The 17,806-nt window shown below is 48.3% G+C and overlaps 2 protein-coding genes across 5 annotated transcripts; one reads left to right on the top strand and one right to left on the bottom strand.

Annotated features, from left to right (window-relative positions):
* The first annotated feature begins 678 nt into the window (after nt 1–678).
* LOC101074201 (creatine kinase B-type) lies at nt 679–4,899 on the top strand. Its single transcript, XM_003971402.3, has 8 exons — nt 679–833; nt 2,008–2,220; nt 2,731–2,885; nt 2,964–3,096; nt 3,712–3,883; nt 3,954–4,077; nt 4,169–4,358; nt 4,513–4,899. Exons 2-8 carry the CDS (start codon nt 2,028–2,030, stop codon nt 4,689–4,691), a joined length of 1,146 nt encoding a protein of 381 aa, XP_003971451.2. The 5' UTR covers nt 679–833; nt 2,008–2,027; the 3' UTR covers nt 4,692–4,899.
* Nucleotides 4,900–5,318: 419 nt separating this feature from the next.
* Nucleotides 5,319–13,577, bottom strand: LOC101067343 (MAP/microtubule affinity-regulating kinase 3-like). 4 transcript variants are annotated; one of them, XM_011611838.2, is made up of 18 exons: nt 12,781–13,577; nt 12,377–12,529; nt 12,228–12,281; nt 12,050–12,098; nt 11,528–11,593; nt 9,629–9,699; nt 9,235–9,291; nt 9,023–9,157; nt 8,468–8,569; nt 8,222–8,341; nt 7,973–8,072; nt 7,785–7,897; nt 7,578–7,713; nt 7,316–7,509; nt 7,129–7,226; nt 6,767–7,039; nt 6,471–6,515; nt 5,319–6,382 (listed from the first exon to the last, which is right to left on the bottom strand). In XM_011611838.2, exons 1-18 carry the CDS (start codon nt 12,829–12,831, stop codon nt 6,013–6,015), a joined length of 2,187 nt encoding a protein of 728 aa, XP_011610140.2. In that variant the 5' UTR covers nt 12,832–13,577; the 3' UTR covers nt 5,319–6,012. The 4 variants fall into 4 exon arrangements, with proteins under 4 accessions (XP_011610140.2, XP_011610138.2, XP_011610139.2 ...); XM_011611836.2 differs by having other exon boundaries at nt 12,377–12,532; nt 12,781–13,576; XM_011611837.2 differs by having other exon boundaries at nt 7,316–7,506; nt 12,377–12,532; nt 12,781–13,575.
* Nucleotides 13,578–17,806: the final 4,229 nt, after the last annotated feature.

The following is a 17,806-nucleotide window of genomic DNA, read 5'->3' as shown; positions in this document are numbered from 1 at the left end:
TGATTGGCTGCCGGCACGAGTAGGGTGAGCTTCCGTCACAGCTGCCATCAGCTGGAAACCTTGGAAGTGAGCACATACTCGGGTTTATACTGGGACATACAGGGGTTTATACTGGGAGGTATTTGGGTTTATACTGGGACATACTGCAATTCATACTGGGGGTATAAACTGGGACATACTGGGGGTTTATACTGCGATGTACTTGGGTTTATACTGGGAGGTCCTGGAGTTTATACTGGGGGTTTATACTAGGACATACTGGGGATTATACTAGGATGTATTGGGGTTTATACTGGGGGGTTATACTGGGCCATACATGGTGTTTATATTGGGGATTTATACTGGGGTTTATACTGAGGGTTCATACTGAAATAAAGAACAAAGGAAGCTCATCTTTGTTGTGTTCAGATATGTGTGGGTGGTGATGGGGGCGCTACAGTCCTCCGTGTGCTGATGGGGGTATCTGGTTTGTCTTCATCCCTCATCACCTGAGCGCCTGTGTCGTCTCTTCTTCCTCATCTTCACACATCAGCCTGTAGTCGAGGAATGTACTGTTACACGCACTCACAGATACACACACGCCCAGATACACACAAAGATACACACACACACACACACTCAGACACACAAAGACACACTCACACACACTTGACTTGTGGGGTGAGGAAGGGCGAGCGCTGTCACGTGTCCCTCAGAGGTGTCCCTGTCCAATAGATTGAATGGACTAGAAATAGGAGCCAATCAGGGATCGACTTCGCTTATAAAAGGCCGAGAGCCGCTTTAATCCGCATCAGCAGAACCAGAACCTCCAGAACATCCACGGACACTGACAGGTAGGCCTGCTCCAACCAATCACAGCACCGCATCTGTCCATCGCGGATCCGTCCCGCTTCTGAGCTGAGGCGCGTGCATGTTACAGTGATCTGGCAGATGAGGTGTGAAAAAGAACAAAGGAGCAAACCGGATCTTTACTGTTGTTGTTTACGGTCCATTAGCACGACCGGCTCCGCAGCCCTATCGGTCGGTGCGTCCGCGTTCGTTTGACCTTGCAGTCCGTTCAGTCTGCGGGTGCTGCGCATCTTTAGAGGACACGCACCGATCACGCATCTTCTGGTGCGTCATCTCCAACAATGAAGCTGTGAAGATGTTTCCGATGTGCAGACATAACTGCGCGATGTTATGTTCCGATGTGTCCCGCCTGTGTCTCTATGGGGAAATATTGATCCGTGCTTGCAATCTGAACAGAAGATGATTTATATCTGTGAAATAACGGCGCATGCTCCGTCTGAGGCCGATATTTTACCGGATTAACGGATTAAAACTCGTTTTGTTTGGTTGTTTAGTCACGGCAGCTAAACCATGTGATCGATCCATCCGTGATAAATAAACCCATCACGTAGTCGGTTCGGCTGCTTCTGGTGGACGGATCCATCCTCTGGTCTGCGGTGGTGAAGGTGACCTCTGGTCTGGTGCTGCGTCACATCTCCCGACTGCGTCCGCGAACCTGACCGACCAGAACCGAGCTTTGATAATTGCAAAATAATATATGATTTAAGCATAACAGTCCCGGACCACAATCAGGGTTTCAGTCTAATTTACTTTCCCTCGTTTTTGAAACTCCCTTTCAGACATTTTTAAATAAAGATGCTGTTGCTTTCTCAGTTTATCTGCACCAGAGATTAAATATTTATAGGCTTCTTATATATTCAGCCCACCTTTACCCTGCCAGTCCTCAAAGCGCCTCATATCCGTTTTATTTTTTAGTCATTGTAAAGCCTGTCAGTTAGCCTAGCATTCCTTTATGCTGGATGTATGCTGTGGTTTCTCAGATGTGGAGTCATTTGTCCACAGGCTCAGCTGAGGCTTACACACTCATTACAACGAAGATAAGAACCAATCGGATGGCTTGAATTCACCTCTCCATTTTACAATTGGCCTTCACACATTTAGCTGTGACGCTAACAAGGGAAAAAGTAGAAGCTAATTGGTTCTTGATACCATCCTCAGGTCAATAATCAGACGTCATCATGCCTTTCGGAAACACTCACAACCAGTTGAAGATGAACTACTCAGCCGACCAGGAGTACCCTGACCTGAGCACCCACAACAACCACATGGCCAAGGTGCTCACACCTGAGATGTACGCTAACTTGAGGGACAAGGAGACGCCCAGTGGCTTCACCCTGGACGATGTCATCCAGACTGGTGTCGATAACCCAGGTAACCATTTAGCACCTGGCACAGGTTCTAACAACAGTTGACATCATCCACAAACCTGCAACAACACGCAAGGAACCAGCAGGAATAATCTCCCCTCCATCAACCTGTCCCAGGAACCGGGTGGAGCTGTCAGCTCCACCTGTGGATGTTCTGTCCTCAAGTTCAGCTGCTGCTTGATAATGAACTCCTTAATTGGATTTTTGATTTCTGCTCCTTATCTCCCCACAGGGAGGTGACCTTTATTTCCTGAGCTTCCTGATCAAATCCACTTAATCCTCTGAGCAGCTTCCATGCACAACATTCTACTCTTAATGCTAATGCTAGCCCACATGAGCACATAAATTGAGTATTACTGGTCCAAACACAGGAGCTTGTGGAACATGATCCATCCTCTTCGAGATGAACTTTAGAGCTCAAACAAACCAGAGTCTGGGTGATTAAGTGTTTTTAAAGCAGTTCGATCCAAACTCTAATCATAATAAACACTGATGAAATGTTGTGTGTCCTCAGGTCATCCTTTCATCATGACCGTGGGCTGTGTTGCTGGTGATGAGGAGACTTATGAGGTGTTTAAAGAGTTGCTGGATCCAGTGATCGAAGACCGCCATGGAGGGTACAAACCAACCGACAAACACAAGACGGATCTGAACTCTGATAATCTGCAGGTGAAGAGCAAACGGCCCGATCACTGAAGCCTGGCTTTGGTTCTGCTTCTCCAGCTCAGTCTCTTGTTTGGGTTTTAGGGTGGAGACGATCTGGATCCAAACTATGTTCTCAGCTCTCGCGTCCGCACCGGAAGGAGCATCCGTGGTTTCTGCCTGCCACCACACTGCAGCCGTGGGGAGCGCCGCAGCATCGAAAACCTCTCCATTGAAAGTATGACATCACTTCCTGCCCTCTGTTGCGTAACAACAACTAATCTGCTTTATCCGACATTGAGTGTGACGGTGTCCCCTTCCGATGGTTTATTTATCATGGCAGCATCTGTTGACGGATCCATGACATGTAAACGGTTGATGCCAACATGTAGAACATTTAAAGGTTAAACGGATTGTTTCATCCATCAGGTTTTTGTTTTAGTCTGACGGTGCATTCAGGAACACTCTTGGCACAAGCAAAGGGTTTCTCCTTTGTGAGCTTCCATTCAAAGGGAGACCTGACTGGTGAAAAGGGATGGTCTTTATTTAGATATTTTCCCATCATGCTTCGGTGAGCGTGCTATTGAGTGTTACGCAAGTGTGAGCTCTATGCTGTCCTGCCGAGACTCACAATGAGGCTGAGAGTTACACATCTTTCACATCCTAATGAGGCTAAACGGTTCCAAACGGCCTGCTGCTGAAACAGTGCACGTTTCCGCCCCCTGTCGGTCAGCAGTAGCAGCACAGATTATTATATTAGTACCTGTGCTCGCATTAGTATGCTAACTTCAGTGTTTTCCAGCGGGACACAAAGGCTGAAGATTTTAATTCTACTAATTGGTTTGTTCTGCAGGTTTGGATGTTCTGGATGGGGACTTGAAAGGGAAGTACTATGCTCTGAAGAACATGACAGAGGACGAGCAGCAGCAGCTGATCGATGACCACTTCCTGTTTGATAAACCAGTTTCTCCACTGCTGCTTGCGTCCGGCATGGCCCGCGACTGGCCTGATGGCCGGGGTATCTGGTCAGTAGAGCCGATCGTGGATCGATGACAGCAGCATCTGTGGTCACCTGACTTGCAGTTTTATTTACAGGCACAATGACAACAAGACCTTTCTGGTGTGGGTGAACGAGGAAGATCACCTGCGCGTCATCAGCATGCAGAAAGGTGGCAACATGAGGGAAGTGTTCACCCGCTTCTGCACCGGACTCACTAAGGTGACGATGCATACACCCACTTCATGTTTCTGGACAGCAAAGGACGTCACATTTGTTAGCCGCCTTAGATCAGCGCCATCTCTCTCCTCAGATCGAGTCCCTGTTTAAGGAACGTGGTCACGAGTTCATGTGGAATGAACATCTGGGCTATGTCCTCACCTGTCCGTCCAACCTGGGGACTGGTCTGAGGGCTGGCGTTCATGTCAAACTGCCGAACCTTAGCAAACACGAGCTGTTCGGGGAAGTCTTGAAGCGGCTGAGGCTGCAGAAGAGAGGCACAGGTATGCAGACAGTCATGTAGACACCTCTGTACCTGCTCACAGGCAACCAGAGATCATAGCTGAAGAAAAGGGAGGAGTCAACCTTTCCTTTATTAATTATCCTTTGGCCTGACGTGACTGATGACTCTACTTGAACTACTTGTGTACTCTTAAGGTGGTGTGGACACAGCGGCAGTGGGTGGAGTCTTCGACATCTCTAACGCAGACCGTCTGGGCTTCTCAGAGGTGGAGCTGGTTCAGATGGTGGTGGATGGTGTGAACGTATTGGTGGAGATGGAGAAACGTTTGGAGGCCGGCGAGAGCATCGATGACCTGATGCCAGAACAGAAGTGAACTGTCACTGTAACCCCACCCCCACCACATTGAAGCCCCCCCTCACAGCAGCCCTTCCTCCCACTGTAACCAGTCAGACTACTCTGGTAATGTGGTTATGTTTAGTTAGATTCCAGTCTTCCAACACATGAAGGATTTTCTATTTCCTGTCTCCACCTGTTGGACTCATCTAACACCTGAAATATCTAATAAAGTGTGTTGGCCCAAACTCACCTGTCCTCATTCAACACACACAGGTTTCACCACAAAAAAAAAAATACCACTCACACTTTCAAAGGCTGCTGATAATGGAGGCGTGTGGCGTTCACTGACCCCCAGGAAAGCGAAACACGGAGGAGGGATGTGAAATACTGCCAGGTGATGTTCAGGTACACCAGTCAATCAGAGCAGGGACTCTTTTCGGTCAAAACAATAAATATGGTACAACCAGATGAATTACACACATAAAAGTCGACAGGTGCTCTTTAGGCAAAGTTCCAGGGACCATTTAATCCTTCGAATAATGTGAAAACTAAAAGCGGGTGGATCATCAATCAAAAAGTCAGAATCAGCTGAGAGTTCTGACAGGCGCTTAAAGCAGCAGGTTTGGTTGGCAACACGTTCAATAAAAGAGACAGAAAAACCAAGCCACTGTTGCCATAGCAACATGTTGTTAGAGTATTTATTGTTCCAAAACCATTCCATCTAAACCACAGAGGCTGACTTGGTGAGCCACAGAAGAAACAAAAGGCTCTCTCCAAACACTTCCTGCCGTCCTGCCTCGGCGCCGGTTCTCGACGCGAGATGCTCTTCTCCAACAGACAGACAGGAAATGCTACGGTCAGACTGTTTAATGGGACACAGGTGAACAACAGTCAGATCAGCTCATCTTCAGCTGGACAAAACCAATAAGGAAAACTATGTACAAACACGACCCCCCCCCCGTTTAAACTAATGCACATCATGGCCCCGTGGTGTCTCATCACACTGAACTCAAAGTCCCATCATCCTTTGCTCCAATCCACCGACAGCAAGTGCAGAAGACCCTGTGGTGCTGGGTGGTGGATGGGGGAGCAGGAGAAGGAATAACAGACAGACAGGCAGGCAGACAAACAAGCGTCTGCCTGCCCTTCTCTCTCTTCTCTCCCGTCTCTTTCTGACCTCCTCTCTCACGTCTCTCTCCGACCTGCCCCCTTACCTCTGACCATCTCTCTTTGACCTGCATCTGTCTCCCTGACCCATCTCCTTCTCTCTCTGACCTGCCCCTCCCCCCTCTCTGAACATCTCTCTCTGTCTCCATCTCTTCTGGAACCTGTCACACATCCGACCCTTGCATGTGTGCCTACAGCCTGAGTTCGTTAGCGATCTTGGATGCGATGTTCTTGAAGGCGATGGATGTTCCTGAGATGCGCTTGAAGCGGACGCCGTTAAGGGAGAGGCGAGGCAGCTTGCACACTTCCATCTCCCATTGGACAAGGTTGTCAGCATGTCCATCTCCATGGACACAGAGTAAGAGGAAGCGTTCGCGTTGCTCATAGTCACAGTTGTTGGTGTCCAGGACTTTCCTGATTTCCCTCATCATGTCCTGGGGCTCCATGGATGATGTGGTCTTCATGCTCCAGGTGAACCGCAGTGATCGTGGCTTTGACTCCTTCAGAGGAGGGACAGCAGGAGAGCCAGGCTCCTCCTTCTGATCGCCTGACACATTATGACTGTAGAGGAGAGTAGCAAATGTCACTTGGTACTCTTCATATTGACAGTCTAAATAAGCCGTTCAAATTGGTTTGTCAGCTGACTCACCTGGACCCCTCAAGTCTCCCATTCCTCTCAGTGTCTGACAGACCTCTGACAAAACAAAAAGGGAAGGCAGGTAATGAGTGGCTGCAGAGGAGGGTCAGGATGCCCCCCCCCCCTCAAAGTTTCTACTTAAGATCTAAGCATCCTTCAGCAACAGAACCAATAACACTGAGGATGTTTAGTTGGTGACAGGTGACTCCATGCTGAGAAGATGACGACCCCTCCCCATGAGACACCGAGAGCTGAGGCGGAAGGTCTCAGGACCTACAGAAGGCTCTCTGATGAGCAGCTCTGCATACCTGCGGGTGAGCCTGGAGGTGAGTTTGGAGAACAGGTTGGTGGATCCTCGAGATCGTGACTGGGAGAGGGGTGTGGTGTCATGTGACAGACTGGGTGAGGCAGGGGGGCCGTTGTAGGTAGCGGAGCGACGTTCTCGAAGCTGACCACCATGAAAGGTGCTGCGACTTGCCGTCCCTCGAGGGAAGCGAGGTCGCTCAGATGGAGCTGCTCCACCACTGACACTATGGGTGGAGGATCCACCTGCTGACCTCTGAGGGGGTGTGGTGGCTGAACTGGAGCGACACGCACAGAAAACACGGATATTAGTAGAAACACCCCCTGATTGGGTCGCACGGCCCTCAGAAGGACCTGTGGACTGTACCTGCTGTCCTTCCCATTCTGCAGGGGTGCGTGTTGATCTGCAGCACCGCGTTCGGTGCAGACATACGTGTTCCTCCGCGACATGCTGGAAGAGGCGCTCTGAGTAGATACAGCACAATAGATACATGACCACCATCATTCAGGAAAAGGACGCCTCCTTTCCTGTTTTCTCCTGCAACAGAACTCACTGTGGGCGTGGCCAACACCCTTCTCCGTCCCAGGACGTCAGCCATGTTGGGATTTGTGGCATTCCCGAGCAGAGGACTTCCTGTCTCAGCTGTGTCCGACTTCTTGCTCTGTCCTCCCACTTCCCGTTTCACCTCAGCCTGTACTGAGGCCTGACCCCCCCTGGAAGGAAGAGCTGCTGAGGACGGACATGCTGCTGGAGGAGAGGGGATGGTTCACCTTAAAATGTCATCGAAATGCACCTTCCTGCTGGTCTTCTCCTACCTTGCTCGCTGTACCTCCTCTGTTTCGAGGAGGTGGTGGAGGATGCAGAGCCTCGGTGGTGTGCTGGAGACTGACCCCTGCTGGTGGGACAAACACCAAGCAGAGCAACACCAGACACCGCATCATTGACCTCCACCTTAACAAACACAGACGTGTGTCAGAACAGAAGTTACTGAGTGAATTGTTACTGTGTTGACGGTCTCTGACCTCAGCCACTTTGTGCCCTAGTAGCAGGTAGGTGGCTGTGATGTCATCGTATTTCATCTTGCTGAGTGAGTCGGCGATGTCATCTTTGCAGTAACCCATCACCACCATCAGGTCTGGAACACAGAGAACGCCTAATCAAATCCTGGCTCCTGATTGGTTACTGTTCATCCAAAGCTGTCCAACCGCACCAATCCTCGCCTGATCCCTTATGTCCAAATCTGGCTGGATGAAGGGTTTCAGCTCCTCTTCCTCAGAGCCAGTGTTAATCCAGCGGTCCTTCATGATTTGCTGAAACAGAGTAAAAACAATCAATAAATTGATTAATCACCTGAATACCTGATAGAAAATAGGGGAAAATGTTTCTTTTGATCACACTCTTATGCATAAACACTCTGTATTAACTACTGATGCTAACTGCTGTCCAGATGCGTTCTGACCTCTAGGGTTCCTCGTTTTCCCGGGTTCAGCACCAGGAAGCGCTTCAGTAGATTCTCACAGTCTGTCGACATGTAAAAAGGAATACGATATTTTCCACGCAGAACTCTCTCCCTCAGCTCCTACAGACAGACAGAAGACACCTCAAAAGACCTGCAGATCTTTGACACCAAGTGAACCACCCAATCCTCAGAGTGTCTACAACACTACTGCAGGACCACAGAAATGCTGTTCATGGTAATACGGACCTTCAGGTTCTGCCCATCAAATGGTAAGGATCCACTGACCAGAGTGTAGAGGATCACACCCAGACTCCAAACATCCACCTCAGGACCATCATACTTCTTACCCTGAAACATAGCAAAGCTGTATTAATGTAAAAATGGTCCAATTAACAAACACATAAAACTGTGAAGCCCAATAAAGGATGTGTACAAAGATTTTATAAACGCTCAGTAATTCATGATGAGTGAGTCCTCCTGAGGTTCCTGTTAACACGGCTGAGAACATTTTATCATTATTTATATTATCTCCTGCCCCAAACTTTAAAAGGTTCCTCCTAGAGATTGTCAAATGTTTTGGGACTCGCATTTAAACAGAAAATCATCAAACAAAAACTGAGAAAAGTTTCACATCTTCAAAACTGAGATGAGACTTGTTGAGGTTCCTGAAACTCTGATAGAGACTTTATGTTTGGGGACAGAAGGGACATGGGAAGACAGTACTGGGCTGTTTTGTGTCCAACCTGTGTGTGCCATCAAAGACCTGAACATGTCTCCAGCACCACAGGTAGGTGCACTTACCTGAAAGAGTTCAGGAGCAGCGTATGGAGGAGAGCCACAGAAGGTGTCCAGCTTCCCACCAACACTGAATTCATTACTGAAGCCAAAATCTGCTATTTTAATGTTCATGTCGGCATCAAGGAGCAGGTTCTCTGCCTGAGGAGGAGTCCACGTCAGCATCTCTGCACGGTGTGTTCAATGTCAGCTGGGATTTTTCAGAAGAGAGCTTTTACCTTTAAGTCACGATGAACTATGTGCTTCTGATGGCAGTACTGCACTGCAGACAAGATCTGGAGAGAAGACCCACATAGTTCTGAGGGAGGGGGGAACAGAGAGACAGTAGAAAGAGAAAGAGAGAGAGAGACAGGAGAGTGAGGAGGGAAGGAGAGAAGAGATAGAGGAAAGTGAAGACTGAGAGAGAACAGAGAGACATTGAGGGAGTAGAGAGAGGGGAGAGTGAGGAGTTAGAAGTGAGAGAGAAAAGAGGGAGGAGAGTGAGAGAACAGAGACATGCAGGGAGTAGAGACAGAAAAGTAAGGAATGAGAGAGAATGGAGAGAAAGAGAGGAGAGAGAGAGAGAAAGAAAAGAGATGGAGAGAGAGACAAAAGAGGAGGACAGATACACACCTGTCTAAATTTGGCTCTGGCCTCCTTTTCCTTCATTCGTCCATGAGCGACGAGATAGTCAAACACTTCTCCTGCACACACAGGGGAACAAGAGACCATCTGCAGCTCAAACATGGGTGAAATTAAACGCAACACTGGGTCAAAGGTCGCGGGCCGTGCATGTGACCTGTCCTTAGATGATTTAGCTGTTAAAGGCGTTTATGTATAATATGGGAAAGAGCTGGGAGACGTTTGGCTGTGGTTTATAAAGCTGATGAAGATGGTAAAATGACTAAAATATTATGGGATGCTGAGATGTGACATTCCCAGTCCTAAATCTGAAATCATGATCTCAGCAAATCCCAGGGGTCAAACAATTCCCACAACGAGTTACCTCTTATTACTGTAGATTATTGATAAGGAGGAATTCAAATACATGTACATGGCACTAACTGTCCACTATTTAATAACTTTCCCAACTCACGGGGATGGGCTTCCACTCTCATCCTCCAAGTGGGGTTCTAGGGATGTCCACTACGATGGGCTTCTTGACTTTAAAGTGTAACTCCACCCTCAGGTGTCAGCTAACGTGTGTCTAGGCTTCAAAAAAGCCTTGATAAGGGCAGGGATCATGGAGCAGTTAAGATACAGGCCAGCAACTAACATCCAATAACTATTAAACCTCCAAAGAACAAAATATGCAATGCTAACTACCTACTCCATAAAAACTTGGGTTCCCTTTCTAATCACAATGCTCTCAATCCAACCTACTCGGTTGGGTTCCAACCATAGAGTGTCACTATTACACTTTTAAGACAAACTAGCGTAAATTTAAATACTTTGACTAAAATATTGAGTTGGACCAAAAGCAATCACCATAATCATTACTTCATACCCAAATACACATGTTCTGAACAGAAAAAGTGGTTTTGGGGTTTAGTTCCTCTTTAATGGTTCGCGACTGTCTTACCAATTGCCTGGAAAATCTTTGTTTCTGTATTTTCATCTACGATCATCTATGAAAGCATATGGAATACATGCTGTGGAAGCCTTCTCTTACAATTCTCTACAACACACAACAAAAAGAGGGTTGGTCTCTATACTCACTTATCAGGATGCCTCTTATGGAACCCTCACTATATACATGTATGGTCTAGTGAACTGGAGCGTGACATCAGAGGTACTTCACTGGACTGGGAAAAGATTTGAACCTCTTTTATTTATGCTTCTAAACACTCAAATTATCAATAACTCAATCTCAATTCTAACCACAGGATTTGCCCGACTCCAGGAAAAGCTTCCTCGTGAACTTTTGGTATCTCCAATCTGCAGCTTGTGCTTACATGTATGTATAGGCTCATATATTCACGTACACTGGGAATGGACGGACGTGAGGCTTTTGTGGAAGGAGCTCTATACCATTCTCCTGAATGTTCTGGATGGCACTGTACCATGTTCTTGCACTGTTCCGCTCATGAATGATACCACCCCACTAAAGCTGTCCTGCTGGAAAAGAGGGCGCCTCCTGCCAAAACTCCTGCATCACTGCTGCCAAAACGCTGCTGGACCTGTGCTAAAAACCTCCCCATACAGCCTCAACAAATGAACACATATGGGGGGGGGCAGGAAAGCAGGCTGCTGGAGGTGATGCTGTTCTGGCTGGGCAGCCTTTGGCACAAAAGATGAAGGAACTGTTGTCAAGACTATTCTTATGTTGTTAGGTGGAGAATTAACTCTAATGTCCTGCAACAGTTTCAGAAATCCTGGGGAAGGGGGTCGCCACCAGCTTGTATCTTCTCTTTTCTTTCTTTTTCCGTATTTCTAATTGCAATGTTCCTGTCTCACTTGTGTGTCTTTCTGTATTTGTTTACATTTAAAAATGATAAAGGTTGTTTCCATTGAATAGACAGACAGACTGACCTCCACTGGCGTACTCCATCACCAGATACAGAGTCTTCTCCGTCTCTATCACCTCAAACAGCTTCACTGTAGACAGACAGGTGAGACAGACAGTCACACAGGTGAGACAGAGTTGGGGCAGGTGTGACACAGTCGGCGGATGTGACAGACAGACAGTCAGGTGTGGCAGGCAGGTGAGACAGACAGTCAATCAGGTGAGTCAAACAGGTGAGAGAGAGAATAAGAGAGGTCAGACATACAGTCAGGTGAGACAGAGAGTCAGGCAGGTGAAACAGATAGTCAGACAGGCAAGACAGACAAACAAACAGGTGAGACAGACAGTCAGATACTTGAGACAGGCATTGAGACAGGTGTGACTGACAGACAGTCAGGTGGGTGAGTCCGACAGTCAGGCAGGTGAGCCAAACAGACAGACGGGTGAGCCAGACAGGCAGGCAGCAGAGACAGACAGTTAGACAGATGTACCAGTGAGACAGGTGAGAGACAGACAGGTTACTACAGCCGAACTGTTATTTTACTCACCAATGTTGGGATGATTTAGAATCTTCATTATTCTCACTTCTCTGAAGAGCTGACAGACAGACAGACAGACAGACAGACAGACAGACAGACAGGTGTGGGTTAGAGACTGACAGGTGTTGTGAAGGTGCTGTTGAGAGCAGCCTGGCTTGGTGTTGCGGGGCGATTCCCTGTGCCTCACCTTCTGCAGGCTGGTCGGGTTCAGCTGAGTCTTGTCAATAATTTTGACTGCCACCTTTAAGAAGAAGAGTTTAACTTCCTGTTGAACAGTTTAACTTCCTGTTGGAGGACCAATAACACAACTCTCTGTGACCAGTGGGCTCCTCTCACCTCTCTCCCAGTCAGAACGTGTCGAGCCAGCTTCACTTTGGCGAAGTTGCCCTTCCCGATGGTTTTCAGCAGGCGGTAGTTGCCCACATGTGGCGACTCTTCAGCGGTTTTGCCCCGGTGAGACGGCTGCCTGCGACTATCCTTCACCGATGTCTGCTGTCAGGAGGAAAATACAAGCGTTCACCAACGGTGTAGGACAAGTAAAGCCGTCAGAAACATCCAGACTATAGTTCGCCAAAACAGCATGAACCGGACTGGCTATACGTCACTGAGCTTTGACTCCACCTAAACACCAGAGGTGTTGAGGAACGACCCAACAGGTTCCGACAACTCCTTCACTTATGGATGACTTTATATACAAGCCCCTCTATAGGACTTGAGTTCAAATACGAAGCCCAACTCACGTTGTCCACGTCCCGCTCGCTGACGGTGGGCAGAGGGGTCCTGGTGGACATCTTAGCCGGATCACTGAGAGGTAGGCCCGGTCATGAAGACGGCTATCCGAACCTCTCTGATCTTAGCGGACTGTCTGCGAGTTGCTATTCCTTCAGACCGGCTTCATTTGGCCAAGCCAAGGCCCGGTAGCACTGGTACGGGAACAGGGTGTTATCTGTCCCGGCTGCGCCCGGGACGCTTTATTGTTGAGTAGTTTTTCAGTGACATAGATCCAAACTAAACCGGATCACCAGTTCCTCTTTAGTACGTTAGCTTTCCAGCCTGTGGCAGTCCAGCTAATCCGCCAGCTGTACGTTCATGGGACCTGATCTGGTTCGGTCCGTCTCCTGGACACCAGTTCGATTCTGAGAGTCTGTCAGCAGGACCGTGGAAAGATTTTCAGATCCTCCTCATCTTCTGCAGAGCGCTCCTCCGATTCAGGTTCCCCTAGCTAGCCACATCCAAGATGGAGGCCCGAGCAGCGCGAGTGCAGTAACAGGAAGTGGCGTCATACGCAGCGCAACAGATGATTGGTCAGTGAGAAGAGCGGCGGCGTTTCTTGTTGCTGGGGTAACTGAACCGTCGGAGAGTTACAAGAGTCATTCCAGAATTGGAATACATTTCTGTCCGTGGTTAAAAAAAACAAAATATTTACTCTTTGACCAGATCTCCGTTGTGCTCCTTTTGACATGTTCAGTTTTTATCCGAGTCATCTGGTTTATCCTTCAAAAAATATGTTTTATCATATAACTTTTACAACATTACCATGATTCTAACCCTGATCTTGTCACCGTTACGTTGTAATTTTAAAAATAAGTGTTGGGTTAAGAATTTTGATGTAAATAATTTTGAATTACTTATTCAGTTTAACTTTTTCAGTTTCAATTATGTGCATGATGCATTTGAGAAAATATTTTTAAAAATAAATGTTGAAATTAGTAAAAAAAAAAAAACAACTGAAAAGTTGAATGCGCTTGAATTGAGTAGAATTCAAAATTCACTTAAATGAGTCAACTATCGGAACCTGCAATATTTTTGAAATATTATTACAATATTTTTGTATATCCAAATAAAATATATCAGAAAAAGTGGACTGGTTGATGGTTGAGCTGGATGAATCACATTATATGATGGTTTATGACCTGTTTTTCTAGAAAATATCATCATTTAAAAATGTAAAATAAAGGGTCCATCCATCCATCCATCCATCCATCCATCCATCCATCCATCCATCCATCCATCCATCCATCCATCCTCTACCGCTTATCCGGGGTCGGGTCGCGGGGGCAGCAGCCTAAGGAGAGAAGCCCAGACTTCCCTCTCCCCAGCTACTTCTTCCAGCTCATCTGGAGGGATCCCCAGGCGTTCCCAGACCAGTCGAGAGACATAGTCTCTCCAACGTGTCCTGGGTCTTCCCGGGGGTCTTCTACCAGAGGGACATGCCCTGAACACCTCACCCGGGAGGCGTCCAGGGGGCATCCTTAACTAGATGCCCAAGCCACCTCATCTGGCTCCTCTCAACGCGGAGGAGCAGCGGCTCTACTCCGAGCTCCTCCCGGATGGCAGAGCTTCTCACCCTATCTCTAAGGGAGAGCCCAGCCACCCTACGGAGGAAGCTCATTTCGGCCGCTTGTACCCGTGATCTTGTTCTTTCGGTCATTACCCAAAGCTCATGACCATAGGTGAGGGTAGGAACGAAGATCGACCGGTAAATCGAGAGCTTTGCCTTTCGGCTCAGCTCTCTCTTCACCACTACGGACCTGTGCAGAGTCCGCATTACTGCGGATGCCGCACCGATCCGCCTGTTGATCTCCCGCTCCATTCTTCCCTCACTCGTGAACAAGACCCCGAGGTACTTGAACTCCTCCACTTGGGGCAGGATCTCCTCCTTGACCTGGAGAAGGCACTCCACCTTTTTCCGGTTGAGAACCATGGCCTCGGATTTGGAGGTGCTGATTTTCATCCCTAAGCAGAGACCCTATCCTGAGGTCACCAAACCGGACCCCCTCAACACCATGACTGCACCTAGAAATTCTGTCCATAAAAATTATGAACAGAATCGGTGACAAAGGGCAGCCCTGGCGGAGACCAACCCCCACCGGAAACAAGTTTGACTTACTGCTGGCAATTCAGACCAAACTCTGGCACCGATCGTACAGGGAGCGGACAGCCCGTATCAGCGGGCCCGACACCCCATACTCTCGGAGAACCCCCCACAGGACCCCCCGAGGGACACGGTCGAATGCCTTCTCCAAGTCCACAAAACACATGTGGACTGGTTGGGCAAACTCCCATGCACCCTTGTAGAGATGGTCCACTGTTCCACGCCCAGGATGAAAACCAAATTGCTCCTCCTGAATCCGAGGTTCGACTATCCGGCGGACCCTCCTCTCCAGTACCCCTGAATAGACCTTACCAGGGAGGCTGAGGAGTGTGATCCCCCTATAGTTGGAACACACCCTCCTGTACCCCTTCTTAAAAAGAGGGACTACCACCCCGGTCTGCCAATCCAGCGGCACTGCCCCCGATGTCCACGCGATGTTGCAGAGTCGAGTCAACCACGACAGTCCTACAACATCCAGAGCCTTAAGGAACTCTGGGCGGATATCATCCACCCCCGGGGCCTTGCCACCGAGGAGTTTTTTGACTACCTCGGCAACTTCAGCCCCGGAGATATGAGAGCCCATCTCCAGGTCCCCAGGCCCTACTTCCTCACTGGAAGGCGTGTTGGTGGGATTGAGGAGGTCCTCGAAGTATTCCTTCCACCGATCCACAACATCCCGAGTTGAGGTCAGCAGCACACCATCACCACTATACACAGTGTTGACGGTGCACTGCTTCCCCCTCCTCAGATGCCGGATGGTGGTCCAGAACCTTTTCGAGGCCGTCCGAAAGTCGTTCTCCATGGCCTCACTGAACTCTTCCCTAACCCTAACCCTAACCATAGGCACAAACAACAGTCAGGATCCGTCCCCCCCACCCGAAGGCGAAGGGAGGCTACCCTCTCATCCACCGGGGTAAACTCCAATATACAGGCACTGAGCTGGGGAGCAACAAGAATTGCCACCCCTGCCCGTCGCCTCTCACCATTGGCAACTCCAGAGTGGTAGAGAGTCCAACCCCTCTCAAGAAGACTGGTTCCAGAGCCCTTGCCGTGCGTCAAGGTGAGGCCAACTATATCTAGTCGGAACTTCTCAACCTCGCGCACCAACTCAGGCTCCTTTCCCACCAGAGAGGTGACATTCCATGTCCCCAGACCGCCAAGGTCCCTGCCTCTGGCTGCTACCCAAAACACAATGCACCCGACCCCCTTGGCCCCTCCTGCAGGTGGTGAGCCCACGGGAAGGGGGTCCCATGTTGCCTCTTCGGGCTGTGCCCAGCCGGACTCCATGGGCAGAGGTCCGGCCACCAGGCGCTCGCCAACGTGCCCCACCCCCAGGCCTGGCTCCAGGAGGGGGCCCCGGTGACCCGCATCCGGGCAAGGGAAACCTGGTACCAATGTTGTTTTTCGTCATTAGGAAGTCTGGGCTACGCTTTGTCTGATCCCTCACCTAGGACCTGTTTGCCATGGGTGGCCCTACCAGGGGCATATAGCCCCAGACAACGGAGCTCCTAGGATCATTGGGACATGCAAACCTCTCCACCACGATAAGGTGGTAGCCCAGGAGGGGAATAAAGGGTCCGTATTTCAAAAATGTTGTTCCCTAAATTCTTCTTCAATTCTAGAATAACCCATAAGTTAAAAACTGATGATGTATTGAAAGCAGGAGTGATGCTGACACATAACAATTATGTGCATTGAATCATTTTAGTGGAAACACATCAGCAGAAAATGAAGAAGAAACACTAAAGAAATTGACCGAAGTTTCTCCACTGCTGTTGCTGATGGTGCTCCCTCCAATTTGTTGTGTTCTCCTCTTGACCCACGACCCCGGCTGTGAGACAAAAGCCCAGTAGACTCTAAAGGACAGATTTTGGTCAAAAGTTACTCCAAGATTCCTCACAGAGAGACTAGATGCTGAGATACCATCTAGAGTGATCATGTGATCTAATCTATCCCTGAGAGGTTCAGGACCAAACACCATGACCTCAGTTTTTCCTGAGTTGAGGAGGAAATTTGAAGACATTTTGTAGGATTCATGTTGTTGCAGTGACAATTTTCCTATGTTAACAGAGGAAATGTTATTTCGCTTTATTATTCAGAAACCTCACATCAATAGGCTTTAATCGGATGAAAAGGGGTTTCCTGAAGGTTGATCTTATGGGTTAGTGTAAGAAACATGGAAAAAAGTCCCCAAGTTGCGCTTGTATTGGTGATAGAAGAAAATGTTGTTGTGCATAAAAACAGCACTCTGGAAATAATCTTTTCGGATTCACTAAATTTAGGGTTCACTATCTTGCTAACAGACATGTAAATCAGGGGTTATCAAATCATGATTTAGTTTCAACACATCAAAGTGCTTTTACAGCAACTCAAATCAATCTTTATTTATATAGCATCTCTTACAATCAAAATTGTTTCTAGGCGCTTTCCAGAATCCCAGGGCCTGACCCCCAACAAGCAACAGTGGCAAGGAAAAGCTCCCCTTTAACAAGATGATCCGAGACGGAAGGGGGGAAGAAACGGCTTGAAAAGAGGAGGTGGAGGGAGATGGAAACAGAGACGTTACCCAATTACACAGGAGGAAGACTTGTCAGGAAGATGCGGATGACACCCACCAGAGTTCAAAATAAAACAGGACGTGATGAAGATGGGGACAAGAACCTGTACAGGGGAGACACTAAACACTGGTCCTGACAAATTCTCCTCTGGTACCTGAATTAACAACATACAGTTGGAAAAGCCTGATTTTTTTTCTTCTCAATGTTTAGAATGAATAATGACATGTTATTAAAATTTGCACTAAATAAATGTCTGTCAAGGCCACCTGGGTTTCTTTTGGATCAGAGCCTCAGACTTGGAAGACTTGTTTATTTCAGCAGTTCGACACCAAA

Source organism: Takifugu rubripes, chromosome 16, assembly GCF_901000725.2.
Source record: "Takifugu rubripes chromosome 16, fTakRub1.2, whole genome shotgun sequence".
NCBI lineage: Eukaryota > Metazoa > Chordata > Actinopteri > Tetraodontiformes > Tetraodontidae > Takifugu > Takifugu rubripes.
This window is presented reverse-complemented; position numbering and strand designations above follow the sequence as displayed.

What these genes read in the sequence shown, in the direction of transcription:
- LOC101067343 (XM_011611836.2), bottom strand. Translation starts at nt 12,831, where the DNA reads ATGTCCACCAGGACCCCTCTGCCCACCGTCAGCGAGCGGGACGTGGAC. An exon ending in ACCCGACCAGCCTGCAGAAG is followed by an intron (nt 12,099 to 12,227) that starts GTGAGGCACAGG and finishes TCTGTCTGTCAG; the next exon opens with CTCTTCAGAGAAGTGAGAAT. An exon ending in CCAGAGCCAAATTTAGACAG is followed by an intron (nt 9,292 to 9,628) that starts GTGTGTATCTGT and finishes TCTTCTCTCCAG; the next exon opens with ATCTTGTCTGCAGTGCAGTA.
- LOC101074201 (XM_003971402.3), top strand. Translation starts at nt 2,028, where the DNA reads ATGCCTTTCGGAAACACTCACAACCAGTTGAAGATGAACTACTCAGCC. An exon ending in TGAACTCTGATAATCTGCAG is followed by an intron (nt 2,886 to 2,963) that starts GTGAAGAGCAAA and finishes TTTGGGTTTTAG; the next exon opens with GGTGGAGACGATCTGGATCC. An exon ending in TCTGCACCGGACTCACTAAG is followed by an intron (nt 4,078 to 4,168) that starts GTGACGATGCAT and finishes CTCTCTCCTCAG; the next exon opens with ATCGAGTCCCTGTTTAAGGA.